This window comes from Punctularia strigosozonata (genome assembly GCF_000264995.1).
Source record: "Punctularia strigosozonata HHB-11173 SS5 unplaced genomic scaffold PUNSTscaffold_6, whole genome shotgun sequence".
Classification (NCBI taxonomy): domain Eukaryota; kingdom Fungi; phylum Basidiomycota; class Agaricomycetes; order Corticiales; family Punctulariaceae; genus Punctularia; species Punctularia strigosozonata.
In genome coordinates, this window is record NW_006767438.1 from 649480 (window position 1) to 663861 (window position 14382).

At 55.1% G+C, this 14382-nt stretch overlaps 6 protein-coding genes across 6 annotated transcripts; 4 read left to right on the forward strand and 2 right to left on the reverse strand.

Annotated features, from left to right (window-relative positions):
• Nucleotides 1–633: 633 nt before the first annotated feature.
• On the reverse strand, nt 634–3165 carry PUNSTDRAFT_126136 (uncharacterized protein). The gene is made up of 7 exons (XM_007383553.1): nt 3143–3165; nt 2655–3081; nt 2056–2599; nt 1702–1994; nt 1110–1655; nt 931–1039; nt 634–858 (listed from the first exon to the last, which is right to left on the reverse strand). The coding sequence occupies exons 2-7, from the start codon at nt 2801–2803 to the stop codon at nt 676–678; spliced, it is 1824 nt and encodes a 607-aa protein (XP_007383615.1). The 5' UTR covers nt 2804–3081; nt 3143–3165; the 3' UTR covers nt 634–675.
• A 1480-nt stretch (nt 3166–4645) lies between these two features.
• On the forward strand, nt 4646–5429 carry PUNSTDRAFT_52380 (uncharacterized protein). Its single transcript, XM_007383554.1, has 4 exons — nt 4646–4835; nt 4899–5074; nt 5131–5291; nt 5350–5429. The coding sequence occupies exons 1-2, from the start codon at nt 4696–4698 to the stop codon at nt 4939–4941; spliced, it is 183 nt and encodes a 60-aa protein (XP_007383616.1). The 5' UTR covers nt 4646–4695; the 3' UTR covers nt 4942–5074; nt 5131–5291; nt 5350–5429.
• A 342-nt stretch (nt 5430–5771) lies between these two features.
• On the forward strand, nt 5772–6106 carry PUNSTDRAFT_134094 (uncharacterized protein; the record flags this gene model as incomplete). The annotated part of the gene is made up of 2 exons (XM_007383555.1): nt 5772–5969; nt 6035–6106. 2 exons carry the CDS (start codon nt 5772–5774, stop codon nt 6104–6106), a joined length of 270 nt encoding a protein of 89 aa, XP_007383617.1.
• Nucleotides 6107–6540: 434 nt separating this feature from the next.
• PUNSTDRAFT_143600 (auxin efflux carrier) lies at nt 6541–8860 on the forward strand. Its single transcript, XM_007383556.1, has 9 exons — nt 6541–6612; nt 6667–6754; nt 6802–6874; nt 6929–7069; nt 7187–7290; nt 7343–8283; nt 8344–8377; nt 8432–8483; nt 8540–8860. The coding sequence occupies exons 1-9, from the start codon at nt 6560–6562 to the stop codon at nt 8617–8619; spliced, it is 1566 nt and encodes a 521-aa protein (XP_007383618.1). The 5' UTR covers nt 6541–6559; the 3' UTR covers nt 8620–8860.
• A 64-nt stretch (nt 8861–8924) lies between these two features.
• Nucleotides 8925–11255, reverse strand: PUNSTDRAFT_134096 (uncharacterized protein; the record flags this gene model as incomplete). Its single annotated transcript, XM_007383557.1, has 9 exons — nt 8925–9021; nt 9084–9240; nt 9301–10088; nt 10142–10320; nt 10387–10515; nt 10566–10625; nt 10681–10839; nt 10905–11057; nt 11118–11255. The coding sequence occupies 9 exons, from the start codon at nt 11253–11255 to the stop codon at nt 8925–8927; spliced, it is 1860 nt and encodes a 619-aa protein (XP_007383619.1).
• An 886-nt stretch (nt 11256–12141) lies between these two features.
• Nucleotides 12142–13514, forward strand: PUNSTDRAFT_44423 (uncharacterized protein; the record flags this gene model as incomplete). Its single annotated transcript, XM_007383558.1, has 4 exons — nt 12142–12538; nt 12590–12891; nt 12943–13170; nt 13224–13514. The coding sequence occupies 4 exons, from the start codon at nt 12142–12144 to the stop codon at nt 13512–13514; spliced, it is 1218 nt and encodes a 405-aa protein (XP_007383620.1).
• Nucleotides 13515–14382: the final 868 nt, after the last annotated feature.

A 14382-nucleotide genomic window follows, 5' to 3' on the forward strand; every position in this document is an offset into this window, starting at 1 on the left:
CCGAGGCGGAGGAGACACCTGATGAAGAGGCCTCTGGGAGCAAGAAACGCAAGGTTCGTGTCTCTAATTAACACGCATGCAAGCCTTCGGTGGTCATGCGAGGTCAATGTGGAATGGAGGTTGACTGCTGCGTCCAGCGTCCGACGTCCAAGAAGACCGAGCCGAAGCGTTCGAGGTCGAAGAAGAGCAAGGAGGTTGTCTCAGAAGACGACGGCGACGAGTAAGCGACTACGTGTGTCCATCGCTTGCGACCGCGTGCATCGTCTCGGAACCATGCGCTCCGCTATCGACAGGATTCGTGGCAAGAGAAACACAACGGACCATGGAACATGAGGTCGGCTGCTCTGTGAATAATTTGGACCCTTCATCATGCAGTCCTTGCATTTCGTTTTTGTCGCCTTGTCCTCGGTCAAAAATGTACACATGGAACGAGTGGGGCATACTTGTCATAATATATGCCATTGTGATGCTATGCGTCCTCGATCGGTTGGCAAGGCCTCAAATTAGGATCAGACGACGGTAAACCGGGGCTTCGCAAGATTTTCATGCTTACATCACGATGGCCCTACGTCCACCTCGGAATGGGTTCAGAGGAAGATACGAGATAAGACACGAAGTACGTAGTTCCCTTAAGACGATCATAGCTCACTCCAGCATAAGTCAGCTAAAACCACTTTACACCGTTGCAGTCGTGCGTGCTGGAGCTGCACGGTTGTCCCAAGATATCCCAAGGGAAAGCTTCCCCTCGCGCTTCTTGGAAGGACTCTCCACCCAGTGATCCATACCTATCAATTCCTCATACCGGCGCAATACCTGTAATACCTCGTTCACGTTGAGGAATCTGTTGCTGAGGAGTACCTGCGGCCCAAGTTCCGGGTGGCACCGTCAGTGATTACGGCCAATGCAAGGCAGAGCAATGGTGAGACATACAAATAACCATGCGCGCAAAGCTCGCCACCCAGCGGCCATGTATATCATTTCCCAATATCGTTCCACGAAGGTCTTTGCCCCCTTAGTGTAGTCCTTCACGAACTCATTCCTAACCTCCAGTCGTCAGCACAAAGTCAGACGCGAGCAGCAGTCCAAATGAGTATCACGCAGGAGCGGACCTGTTCAGCATGATCCATCTTCCCCATAGCGCTGAAATGACCTTGTCCTCGTCGCGCCCATCGTCCATTTCGAAGATCTCCTCCTCTCTGTCGACTACCTGCCATATCAGAGGACCGAACTCGTCGAGCCTCAGGCAGGTGATGAGGTCGTATATCTTTTCTCCACCTGGGCGCGTAGAGAATTCGACCTTGCGATACCGCGCTTTCAGCTCCGGGTCAGCTTCGTAATGCTCCGTCGGCGGGAACGGCAAGTATGGCCGCTGTGCAGCAGGCCCCAGGGGATCATGCTCGGGAGGATCGGGTAGGTACACGGGCAGAGATGCCGGTCGCTTGTTTGACGGCGTCTTCCGTTGCGGTGTCGGATCGGGAGCGGCCCGAACGCTTGACATGGCATGTACCACGGGTTCCCTTGTCCCCCAGTCGAACTTCCACTTAGGGGCGGCGAGAGGCGACAGAGAGCGAGCTATCTGCGTTGCTGCGGCCTGGATTTGAGTTGTACCTGTAGCAGCTATGGTGCTATTCTGTGCGTCGATGGATAATTCGAGCCTGATATTGCGGTCAGTGGCGGTCAAAAGCCCCGAATGGAACTCGCCTTCGCTCTTCATCTTCGCTTGTGGTGGGCGCATCGGAATCATCATCTGATATCTCTATCGCCTTGCTGGGGGCTGAACCGGCGTTGGGGTATACTCGCTCGTTGCCTGAGTCCGAGATTTCTATGATATCGTGGACTTGCGAACCGCCAGTCTTGACTGGCTCTATATCCGAGATTTCGATGTGTTCGTCTTGGACGCCCTCGATTGCGCCGTCACTGTCCCTCGTGTCGTCATTTGTCCTCTCACTGCTCTCTCCCGATGGAAGGTAAACATCGATGTGCCACTTGTACGGCTAGAACACCAAGCACATAAGCCCATCTTCCGCAGCTGATGCATGAAGGCAATTGGCGTACGGTAGGTTTTGTAGCTTGGATTCTGACGTCCAAGTGAGTTCGCTCCAGGTGCAGGGAGAGTATATCCCTGGTTGGGAACGATCCGTGCAGGTCGCACAGAGGGCAGCACCATGCGTCTAGTGTCTTGCGCAGAGTAGGCGGCCTTGGGAATGCGCTTGCGTCCTCGAGCTGGAACGTGACCGTATAATCGATCGTAGGATCTTCTTGCCCACTGCGGCTGGTTTCTTGCGATGAGAGATTGCGGACGCGGCACTCAGTTAGGAACTCTTTGCGTATATTGCGTACCATGAACAAGGGTGGGCGGCGTGCCCTCACCGTGGCTTGGCGGAGGATGTTTCGCTCAATAGCGGCTTCCAGCATTTCAAAAGCTTCCGGATCTTTGCGGTCGAGAACATGAGCGTTATTAGACTGCATGGGAGGAGCAGGGGCAGGAGCAGGAGCAGGCGGCCGAGGATCGGCGGCGCGTTTGACGGTCTTGACGCCGTAGCCATCCTGCATTTTCCTGGCTGCTTTATTCAACGGGCGGTCCTGATGAGTCGGCTCCCTGCGCAACAAGCTTTACCATTACCTGAAGCGGAAGAGCCAATACTTAGACTCACGCATCCGAAGAATCAGAAGTCTCATCCGAAGATTCGTCACCTTCGTCCGCCTCCTCCGAGGCCGATTCTTCTGGGGACGAGCCTCCGCTGCTGGGTAAATCCAAGGATGCGCCGTGCGCAGCTGTTTTAGGCCGCATCGGGACCATCATAGTCGGTCTGCGCGGCGATTGATCCGTGGCTTTACGGGAAACCGACCTCTTCGATGTCAAAGGTGAGGGAAGCGCGGCCGTTTTCGACGCGGCCTTGGAGATGGAACTGGTGTTGGCATGGTGCCGCTTGCGTGCAGACCTGGGGGGAACTGTCTCGTCCTGAATCGCTATCAAGGACCTCAACGGAAGGGATTTCGAGATTTGAGCGCCGGAAGGACGCCGGATGGCTAGGCTAGATCGGGCGAACGGTTCACGGCTTGATTTCGAAAGGACGGTGTCTAGCGTATGTGTGAGAAAAGCATCGTAGACTTCATGTCCTTAAGGAACGAGCGTACTTGCACGTTTGGATGGTAGAGATTTCGTTGGCTAGACGAGACTCACCGTCATCACAAAGCCAGACGATCCAGGAATGTTTGACAGTGTGCTTACGGTACTGTACGCCTGACGATCTCGAGAAAACATGGCAGAGGGCGCTTTATCTGGGAGATCCACATCTTCTAAACCTTGAGCTTTCTTCCGGGCGGCTTTTCTAGGCCTACTGCTTGATGGTACTATGGACTTGTTGAACATCGCCAGAGTACACCGATGCCCAAGTTCGAGTGTTCAGCGCTCAGGCCGTAAGGAGATGCTACGATATCGATATCGCGACAAGCCACACATGTTCACTCGCACCGAATTTACGTCAACTAAGCGATACGCACGACCGCACGAAGACAAATGTACGGGTGAGCAGTGCCTGTAAACAGGCAGGACGCAGTGATCATATTAACCTGGGAATCCGTCAAGTACGTTCCAACAATATCAAGCGCTCCGTGGACCGTAACCAGTGCTCCGAGCAGTATAATACGGCGATGCCGACGAAAGCAGGTCGACGTGCGACGGAAGTCAGTCGGTTGAGGTCACACTACATCACTCCCGCCTTGTCACGGACGCGACTTCCCTGCGTACACATTCACCAGTCGTCGAACAGACTTCCAGTGCCAGCTTAACACAACTGCGCTGCTAATCACTAATATGAATGTCAAATATTGCCTTGATCTGCAAGAACTACGATGAGCTCGGCCCCAGTCGTCCCCCAAAGTTATCAGGATTCATTCACGAAGGCTAGCGAAGGCAACGAACTTCCATGGATAAGCTTCGTGTCGACGACACCATACACGAACGGTACGTGCTCTTAAGACCCATGTAACACGCTGATAGCGTGTCGTTCGCATGCTGAATCTGAAGACGAGGGACCGAGATGGACGCTGCTGGTGTCGCTGAGGACGAGTTGGAGCTTGCAGAAGATGCCCTTGAGGCCTGAGTCCTTGCTTAGTACACGGGGCGGATTGTGGACAGGTGGGATGATTGCTCTGCACCGCAGCTCCCGGCGCGGTAGCGGTCGAAGGAACACGAGGAGGTCGTCTTATGGAGCGACGATGACAAGTTAACAAGTGATGGTGTCCCCTGCTCCCGGTCGCGCACGGCGTCTCGGGACTATGATGATATAGCTTCTATCGACGACGTTCGTCCGAGAAGAACAGACCGTCGACTGCTATGTGGGTACTGTATCCCAGACCCTCGACTGTGCTGTGCTCGCTCTCCGATTCTGGCCCTCTGTCCTTGGTCGAATGCACAAGCAAGATGGCTGGTACATACCCGCCATGATAAGATATGCCCTGCCTTCACGCTTCTGCGATCGGCTAGCAAGACCTCATGCTTGGATCAGGCGACGTCAATCCAGGGTATCACGACAGTAAGCGTGTTCGAGTCTGGGTCAATAAAGTACCATCTCTAACCATGTATCGCAGGGAACACACCGATAGGAGATCCATCCGCCGATACCTAGTCCCGCGTGATGAGCGGTATATGCGAATCACAGATCAACCCATGGTGTCCTCCTTGTGACGAACATGTCATATCACAAGGTTGTGTTCATCGTCGCCCGCCCGCACCGTGATGGCTCCCATGAGTCTGCAATGCACGTTGACTTCAAGGTCAGCACAGGGAAAGATACGAAATTCAGCAGTCAAGAACAGGGTTCTGTGAAGGCGTGAGCACAGTTCAGGGTATATCGATGTGGCCGTGCACTTTGTAACAACTTCGGCGTTCTCAGCGGGCGGACAGTCATCTTCGCAGGAGGCTGGATGAAATCTTGACTCTGCTCGTAGGAAGGTGTCAAGTCAATCCATCGCGCTGACATCCTCTTTTCGTATCCGGTGATATCGGTTGTTCGAGCCCGAGATATCCATGGCAGTCGACCTGCGGAGTGGCGATCGTGGCGTGCACACTGTGAGTGCGGTGCCCTCACTTGTGATTTCTCCTTACATACAGTAATCCTCATCAAGCAGGTCATTTCAGCTCTCCAAATCCATAACTATGTTCATTCGATAGTGATTGTTATGGTGCCTTCCTTGCTCCCGAGTATCTCTAAGCTGCGGGTGCGAAATGTCTCAGAATTTCGTCGATAGCAATTCCGACGGTGAATGCTCCTAAATTATCGCCGAAGGTGGTTGTCCTCATGACAGTCCGAATATGGCCACGCTGACAAGGATCCCTGCTTCTAGCCCTTGACCCTCGTCCGGTCAAACAACGGCCGTGACATGGGTACTTCGCCCCCTTCAGTCGTAGGCGGCCATCAGTCCCGAAAATAGCACGCGACCCGTAGGGTTGCTCTATCAATAACCCGCCAAAGAAAAACGGCCATGTTCATTGCAAAACCTGATTGACAGGTGAGAAAGCGGCGGCGTATCTGGTACGGACACGACCTGAATGCGCTCTGACCATTATCTTCGTTGACAGCCTGAGATCTGCAACAAAGGTTCATCATCCGTGCGGTATTGCTACAGCGCAACACATCGCCGGAGGGCCGAACGCGGTGGCGAACCTCCAGATGCAAGGTATAAAATGCATGAGAGTACGCTTGGAGCTTGCAGGGCTGCGACAATATTCCTCCGACTTCACATCTAAATTCCGAAGCTCGGTTGACATGAAGTTCGCATCACCCCAAACCGTCGCCCTCGGGCTCATCGCGTCAATCATTACGATGACGAGCGCTCTGCCCATGGCCGAGGTCGCTCGCCATGTCGAGCTCGACGACCGCGCGTCGATCTGCCTCATCTGCAAGACGAACAATTTCTCTTGCACAATCAGCGTTGGGTTCACGATTTCGATCTGCATCGAAGACGTAAGCCTGCTACTCATTTATTCTCGCGGATCCCATCAGGGTAATAACACGTATCGTACTTGCAGCGTGCTGCTCCAACCCCGGCTATCCGTGCCGAAGATAATCCCTGGGTAGAGGCATACATTACGGCCGCCTGAGCGTGCTACATTGGAGGAAACTACGGGAAGAGGGGTGCTTATTCGTGTGAAGCGGGTAGCATGTAATGAACTGCATCATTTCCTGACGACGATTGCGACTGTATGGCTGAGTCTTGTTGCCAATGACATTCATAAATCTGCTAAAAAGCTGGCTTTTGCCGTCATGGCCATCATTTGGCAAAAATCGTCGGTCCCATTGAACGCTCTGTCCATACAGGAATGGTGATCATGATCTGATGTTGGTGGTTTTCCTTACAGTGGATAACTCTGGACGTGACAATTGTCGGACAGCCGGCCCGGGGATGCCGAGTCAAAAAGGCATTCGTGGCTCCAGACACATCCCCTGACATAAACGAAGGTGCAGCCGATTATCATGAGCCCGACGCCCACCGAATATCTGGCATCATCTTATTCTCCTCGTCTCGTGTCGGTCTCCTGCTCTCTTCCCCCATCATGCTCTCCGCCGGTGCTCTCATATGGGTGTCCCTCAGACCCCTCATCCGACTGTACGCCAAGAGCTTAGCGTCGAGAGAGTTCCCGCTGAACGTGACGTATTGCAGGGTACTAGCCACGTCCTTCGGGTTCGCGATAACGAAGGCGGATATCTTCCCTGCGGTTGCAGCGAGGGGAGCGGGTCAGATTATGCTTGTAAGCGCCTTGCCAGTAGCCTCGGAGTGACGCTCACACCTCATTAGAACATCGCTTTGCCATGCCTGATGTTCTCCAAAATCGTCCCGGCTTTCACGACTCAGAATATCTCTGCCCTTGGTACGCTGCGTTCGGTCCTCGCATTATTCAACACACCTAACCAAGCATGTGCAGGTCCTCTTGTCCTGGTTGCAATCATTTACCAGGCCTTGGGTGTCGCCTTCGCCTGGGCCATCAAACAGGTCTTCTGGGTCCCGCATCGCTTCCGATACGGCATTCTCGTTGCGGGCGGCTTCGGTAACACTGGCGATATCCGTGAGCAGACGGTGTCCTGCGCGATTCCACGCGCCCTGCCCTGGCCCATCCAACTCACGCCCGTGATTTTGTCTGCTCTGATCCGTTGACCTTGTGATGTTCTCCCAAACCTCGAAGCGACGGCCGTCGTCATGAGTATAGCAGGCAACGCGCCTTTCAACGGCACAGAGGATCAGAATCTCGCAGTCGCATACATCGCTGCATTCATCCTCGTTTTCTTCGTAAGATGTCCCTTCTCTGTGGAACGATCTTTTATTTCAAATGCGTTATCAGGTGCTTCTCTTTCCCGCGGGAGGCCACCGATTGATAGCATGGGACTACATTGGACCAGACGTCGAGGACGAGGAAGTCCGGGAAGCCACTAGGATCAATCGCAGAAATCTTTTCTTGGCCCCGCTCTCCTCCCTACGGAAGCGGGTTCGATCGACGCCGGAGAAAACCCCTGAGCCAGCGACAGACGACGATGTGGAGAAAGGCGTCCAACAGCCCCAGTCGACATCGCAGAAACTGGCGTCAGGCGCGGCTCCAGAGTGCCCGCCCTTTCATCGCTCTGCCACCAGCAAACACGTCTCGTTCTTCGACGACGAACCGGACGTCGAGGGCACCACCGTGTTCGCTCGTTCACCCGCCACGACGCTGCACGCAACATCCCGTGTCACCTCCCCCGCACCCACGGTTACCCATATTGACGGAGACGACCAACCGGGCCCCAGCGGGAACTCCACTAAATCGCCTCCAGTACCCGCCTTATCGACTCCGGCCCCGCCTCCACCACCCCGACGCCGACACCCCCTCCTAAGGCACTCCCAAACCTTCCTCAAATCCCTCCTCACGCCCTCCTCCATCTCCATCATCCTCGCCTTCATCATCGCGCTCGTTAACCCGCTCAAAGCGCTCTTCGTCACCGTCGACGGCTGGACGGGCACGCGCATCCCCAATGCGCCCGACGGCCAGCCGCCGCTCGCCTTCGTCATGGACACGGCCAGCTTCGTCGGCGCCGCCAGCGTGCCCCTCGGCCTCACCTGCCTCGGCTCTGCCCTGGCGCGACTGAAGATCCCGAGTGGGGAGTGGAAAAACCTGCCGCTGGGGGCCATCAGCAGCCTCGCCGTCGCGCGGATGATCCTCATCCCCGTCATTGGAGTGATCATGTGTCAAGGGTTGGCCACGGCCGGAGTCATCGATCCAAACGACAAGGTGTTGCGATTCGTGTGCATGTAAGGGTCCAGAAGCTTCGTATATTCGAATGACGCGGAACTAAGCTGCTCGTCGTCTAGATTCTTGGCCTGCTTGCCGACGGCGACAACTCAAGTATGACTGTGCATTGGTGGTGTCATAACCCGCTGATACCGGTTTCTCATTCAGGTGTTCCTCACGCAAGTCTACAGCGGAACCGGCGACGCCAGCGTCCTCTCAGGTTCGTCCAAAGTGGAATATCCCGTTCGTGAAGCTCACCCACCGGCGGTTCATCAGCATTCCTCATACCGCAATACGCGATCATGGTGGTATCGATGACCGCCCTAACGGCGTACACGATCACCTTGATCTTCTAAAACATTGGTCCCGCCTGCACCATTTTTGCAAACCAACGACTTATCCACAGGTCACCACTAGATGCGCCTGTTTACGTATAGACACCGCCCTGACGATAGACGGCCTCTTCACGATTCCATCAATTCCTTTATTTGACGTCTGACCTTGCTACGTTCCTACATGAGAGCGTACGTTTACTTGCGTCTCCTTTCTATACAATGCCGATGTTGCTGTTGTACACGCAATGCGAGAGTTCCTGCCTCATCCGCTAGTGATACAAGATGGTCGTAAAGGTGTTCGTAAGGAGATTTCGTCCACTGGAACCTTAGGCGGCCAGATCGAGCTTGAACAGGCAATACAGCAGCGTCGGAACATTGCACACCGGGCACTTGGACGCGCTGACGATGCTTTCCGTGATACAGCTGTAGACGACAAGTGGGCGGTCAGAAGCGATGGCGCATAGTATGAGGGGAGGGCGACGGACGAGTTGCAGAATATGTGCCCGCAGAATGTTGCGGTAGGTTCCTTGCACGGGTCGACCAGACAGAGCCTGCAGTGCAGTTTGGAGGAGCCGACCTGTGGCTCCGGCTCGCGGGTGGAGGATGGCGGGGACGGGGCGTCTAGGACTGCAGACTGAGGCCCTGCTACGGATTGCGGTGAGTGGACAGGTCACGGTAGAAACATCTGGTGAACACAGTTACCTGCCAACCCGTTCTCGCGTACGACGTGCTCTACGAGCGCCTCCACGATGGGCGAGTCCGCGGTGGGTAGGTTCTGGAGTGACTCGGCGGGCGAGCGCAGGAGCTGAGAGTATTTGCGGCTCGGAACGTCCATCTTCGTGCTCAGTGCGGAGGAGGGCAGGGGCGAGTCCGCGCGCTGCAGCTGCTGTCTTATAGCGAGCAGTGGCTTGAGTGGCCGCGTCGGTGGCAGGTGTTTGGACGGTGGCGGGGTGGGCACGTGCGGGAACGTCTCCGCTTGGAGCTCGCTGAGCCCCTGGGCGCCGTTCGTGAACTTCTCGAGGAGGGCGTTGAACGAAAGGAGGGTGGAGGACTCGATGTCGGTCGCGGTCGCGGCGTAGTCGCGCGGGGGAGGCTCGTGCAGGAGGCTGAGATCCTCTTCTTCCTCGTGGTGAAGTGGCGCGGTGGCGTCGTCAGCGAGATCATCGAGCGAGTACGGCGGGCTCGCCGGGAGAGCGATGGTTTGCGGGTCGCCGCTCCTTGCGTCGTGGATCGCATCCTCGGCCTCTTCGTCCAATGGCGTCGGAAGCGAGGCCGAGAGATTGTGGCGCATCAGCTTGTAGTAGTCCCAAGGAGGCAGGAAGGACGAGGCCGAATGCGGCGGGCAGGAAGACGTGGGCGAGTCGATTGGCCTGATGCTGGGTAGCCGTTCGAGCTCGGGGCTTTCGATGACAGGGCTTCGGCGAGGAGGCAGCAACTCGTATGTGGCGGCAGCTTTGAAAGTCTGCATCACATCTTCCGGAGAAGGCGCACTACATGGGGGAGATGAGCCGGTATAGAAGGGTGCTGTCGCAGAGAATCTTACCTGATTTGCACAGTAGGGGCGGCGGTAACCTGATCCGTAGCCGAGACAGGGGTGAAGTACGCAGATGAAGCGGCGGTCTGGTCGGAGGTGTGGACGCTCAGCAGTGGAGGCGACGCGGGAGGTGAAACAGGTAATGCGGTTCGCAATGCAACGTGGGGGATTGCAGAAGCGACTTCAGGCTGGCAGTTTTGAGCAACCAGTGCAGATGAGCCATTAGGCTGCCTGTTAGGCTTCCGTCGCCTTACTGGAGATCCGTCCGTGGACGAGCGATCTTCATGAATACGAACTCGTGGAACGTCTGCACGAGCCTCGCGAGCGCCTCTCGCATGTGTAGCCTGAGTAGGGGGCACGCTCTGCACGACCGCGTTACCACTCTGTGAAACTGTCAAGGCACTGTGCACAATGATGTCGCGCATATGCTCACAAGTTCGTCGTGATAATACATCGGTTCTGCGGTGATCCACGAATGGTAACTATTCCTATGCTTTTTGACGAATATCATCAGCACGAGGGATCCTAGAGTGTTTGGCTATAATCACCTTCTCGTATTCCGCTTCATTCTCGAATCCTTTAGGGAACGTACAGTATGCACACAAGGGATGTTTCGGGGAGGTACGATAGTGTTCCTCGAGGCTGTCTATCGATACCATCTCTCGACAGCTTGTGCATGACCGGCGCGAGTGGCGTTCCCTTAGGTGCTAAAACATGCGGTGTTGATAATCCTGTACTCCACAGAGCAAAGCATCGCAAACGCAAAGCTCACCTTGTCCCTCACTTGCACCGACTTGAAGCCTTTCTGGCAAATGTCGCAGTTCGGGTGTTGGTCTGACACATAGTAGTGCTGAGCGAGGGCGTTCAACGTCCTGAATTTCTTGTCGCAGCAGCGATGGAGGAATGGGTGCTTAGTATCGCAGTGCTACAGCGTCGAAAACCTCAGTTCCACCTTTCCGTTTATCGTTATGGTCGTGTGACTCACGGAGAGGTATCCCTGGTAGTCCGCGAAGAAGCGATCGCAGTCGCTGCAGTACGGGTGCCCAGGCGAGTCCCGGACATGCTGCTGGAGCGCCTCCTTGGTGTCAAAACGTCGCTCACGACAGTGCTGGCAAGATAACATGGTAGCGGTAGCGGTGGTGGTTCATTCGAGAGTGGATGTTATTGGCCAATCGCGGGGAGGGGCCCTCTTTCATATAATGCATCCTGCGCCTCGTGTTTTCCGTGTGGACGTGGGTGGAAATGTCGAAGCAGGGCTTTCATTACATTCCAGAACTCCATACGATGTTGGATGGGATAGGTGATGGAAAGAGCATGGAGGGCTCATATTTCGAGCGGAACAGGTTACAGAGGTCGGTCCATTTACACATCCTTTCTCCCAAGAGCAGATGCCACCGCTAGGGAGAGCGAGACCCACACGGTGAGTGGGACTTGTAGGGCGTCAGTCACGTGCATCATTGACTCGAGCGGCAGTCTTGCCCGCTTGCCGCGAAGACGGGGGTTCTTGCCTGCTTTCATGACAGCTACTCTCAGAACGATAGACGAATGCGACTGCGCTCGGTTCGTCCGCCGTTGGATGCCGAGCTCCAACAGAAGCGGACACGAGGTCCAAGAAGTGGGGGTCCCGTTCTCTGCGTGGACCCACACCGCTGTTATACCACGACCACCCCTCCGTGTCGCTCACCATGATATACTCCCCTGACGGCTGATCCTACGACAACATTCACGCCCTCCGTGTAATACTGAGAGTTAGAGGTATGTCTGTCATTGAATTGCAATACATAGTGGAGGCTCACCCCGTCGTCAGGGTCCCTCGGCTACGTCTACCTGTGGAGTCAATATATTCGATTTATCGCCTATTCCGATGCCAGCGACGGCGAACTACTCGTGAAATGCGTGAAAGGGGGCGAAAATGTGTGTAGAGAGACCGAATACGCCCTCGATGACGTTGTCCAAGCACGACACAGTATAAAGGAGAGAGACGGTGTGTCGAAGTGAGTACATCAAACATGGATCCTAACAATAATCCCGACTTCCCTGTTCTTAGTATCACTCGCGCTGAGCAACTCTGGCAATATTGGGCGATGCGCAGGGCGCACTGGCCTCGGACTGTCCCTAGTGCACCTGTCGGTCTGCCCGGTCTGCCAGGTGTGTACCCTGCGCCTCTCGGACCGCCCGGCTTCGCTCCCCCAATGCACCCGCCCTATCCCGCTCCTCAGATTGCTCCGACACATCAGGTTGCTCCGGTCCCTCAAGTCACGCCGGTCCCTCAGGCCCTGCCGGCCCCTCAGGTTGCGCCTGCGCCCCAGATCGCAGTGGCTCCTCGCGTTGCGGCGGCGCCCCAGGTTGCAGCGGCACCCCAGGTTGCGGGCATTCCCCAGCCGCCGCCAGGTTTGGATGCTCGTGGTAAGTCTGTATTCCGTTTCTTTACTCGAATCCACTGACAACCGAACAAAGATGAACCCTCAACCTTGTTCGTGTCGGTGCCCCGGAGATCTGGTGCCGGCAGCTCTGCAGTCCGCCATACGATCACAATTCCTGTAGACCTCGATTGGCTGGACTTCTACGACCGAATGTGCGCACAGATGGATTTGCATCCGTCGACCGCGGAGCTTGGATACAAGTTTCATAATGAGCGTGCACGCGATCCCAAACATCGTCTCCAAGACGAGAATGATTATCGCGAGGCTATGGAGACCGGCATCGGCCTTATGCGACGGGCCCGGTCCCGTCGTGTCATCATGGAGGTGTATAACCTGGTACGTGTGTATTCTTATTCGGCGTGTACTATGTCTGAGCCTTGTTCCCAGCGCTCCGACACACCACCGCCTTCTGGCAATCCGAAGAAGCGAAAGAGCTCCGGACCGGACGAGAACACGGACGAGCTGTGTGCGACCATCAGCTTTGTGGACGAGCTTCGCCAGCTGAAGGAGCATACCTTCTGTGCTCGTCACAACCAGCACTGCTACATTGACCCTGTCAACGCCAACCACCACCACCTCGATATTGCAAAGCTAACCTTCTGGGGCAAAATGATAGTGCGTTCGTGATACTCTATGTCTGACGCTACGCTCATCACCAGCTAATCCAGTGTTTCAGAGAAGCTACCGTTCGCACTCCTCCGAACGGTCTCAACTTCGACCATGTGTCCAAGCGTCCCCGTCGCAGTGGAGCTCAGTATCTCCATCCGAACATGCCGGAGATCCATGTCCACGTCAATGGCCTACCATCGCAGCCGCTTGGTCAACACGAGGCAAATCTGCCAGCGTCGAGCTCTCGTGTGCTTGAAGCCCTGGACAGATTATCGCTGGAGGACATGGCCGGGCCGTCAGACACTGACACTGACAACTGGACTGAGATTGAAGACGAAGAGATTGCTTGAAGTTCTGTAGTACATTATGATCTGGTTGTACTGTCTTTGCATAGATTGCAATCACAGCGACCTCCACTCCCTCGCTCGTTATAGTTGAAGATGTATTAATCATGCTAAGTAACCAGAATGTCTATACCATCCCTCCGCATTTTCGGGAGTACCTACGTCAAACACTGCCTCCCACAGTATCTGGTATGGATTACAGCGCATGCCACCGTTGAGTTCAGGCCGCACACGATCCGTGTTCCTGCGTAGCCAGGCCTTCATAGCGGAGAACATTTCCTCTATCGGATTGTAGTCTGGAGAGTAAGGGGGCAAAAACTCAATGCACATACCACTGGTCACTTCGTGTTATACCCTGGCTCTGAAATACTGAGGATACAGCTTACCGAGACTCAACAAGCTCGACAAGAGCATCAGACTTGTGAATGGATGCATTATCCATCACAAGGACAGATTTCGGATTCGGAAAAGGCTCCATTTCGTCAAGAAGAGCTTCGATAAACTCGTTGAAAAGTGCGGCTGTATATGCCCGCTCCTGGATGTCAAGATGGAGAATCCCCCCTAACCACAGCGCCGGCAATATGGAATATCGCTGCCCACGGATGAAGTGATCATGCCTCCGTGCCCGCGAACCCAATTGTGCCCATGCTGTCTGCCTCTCAGGTGTATGCCGGTTGAATGCTGACTCGTCAACAAATACCAGCTGCTCGGCATTATAATTTTCTGCCATATGCAGTTGGTACATTGTACGACGGTCTTCATTCCGCTCTAAGGCCATGCGCGAGACCTGTAAAGGTATTCAGAAGGTTATACCGTATCAAAATGGGAACTTCTCATCCATACATGTTTACGCGTCCATCCTTTATGTTTCAAG

Coding starts and splice junctions, on each gene's coding strand:
- PUNSTDRAFT_143600 (XM_007383556.1), top strand. CDS start 6,560: ATGCTCTCCGCCGGTGCTCTCATATGGGTGTCCCTCAGACCCCTCATC. Junction 7,070..7,186: donor CGGTAACACTGGCGATATCC/GTGAGCAGACGG, acceptor CAAACCTCGAAG/CGACGGCCGTCGTCATGAGT. Junction 7,291..7,342: donor CATTCATCCTCGTTTTCTTC/GTAAGATGTCCC, acceptor ATGCGTTATCAG/GTGCTTCTCTTTCCCGCGGG.
- PUNSTDRAFT_126136 (XM_007383553.1), bottom strand. CDS start 2,803: ATGATGGTCCCGATGCGGCCTAAAACAGCTGCGCACGGCGCATCCTTG. Junction 1,656..1,701: donor AGCGAAGATGAAGAGCGAAG/GCGAGTTCCATT, acceptor CCGCAATATCAG/GCTCGAATTATCCATCGACG. Junction 1,040..1,109: donor AGATGGATCATGCTGAACAG/GTCCGCTCCTGC, acceptor ACTGGAGGTTAG/GAATGAGTTCGTGAAGGACT.
- PUNSTDRAFT_52380 (XM_007383554.1), top strand. CDS start 4,696: ATGTCATATCACAAGGTTGTGTTCATCGTCGCCCGCCCGCACCGTGAT. Junction 4,836..4,898: donor GAACAGGGTTCTGTGAAGGC/GTGAGCACAGTT, acceptor CGGCGTTCTCAG/CGGGCGGACAGTCATCTTCG.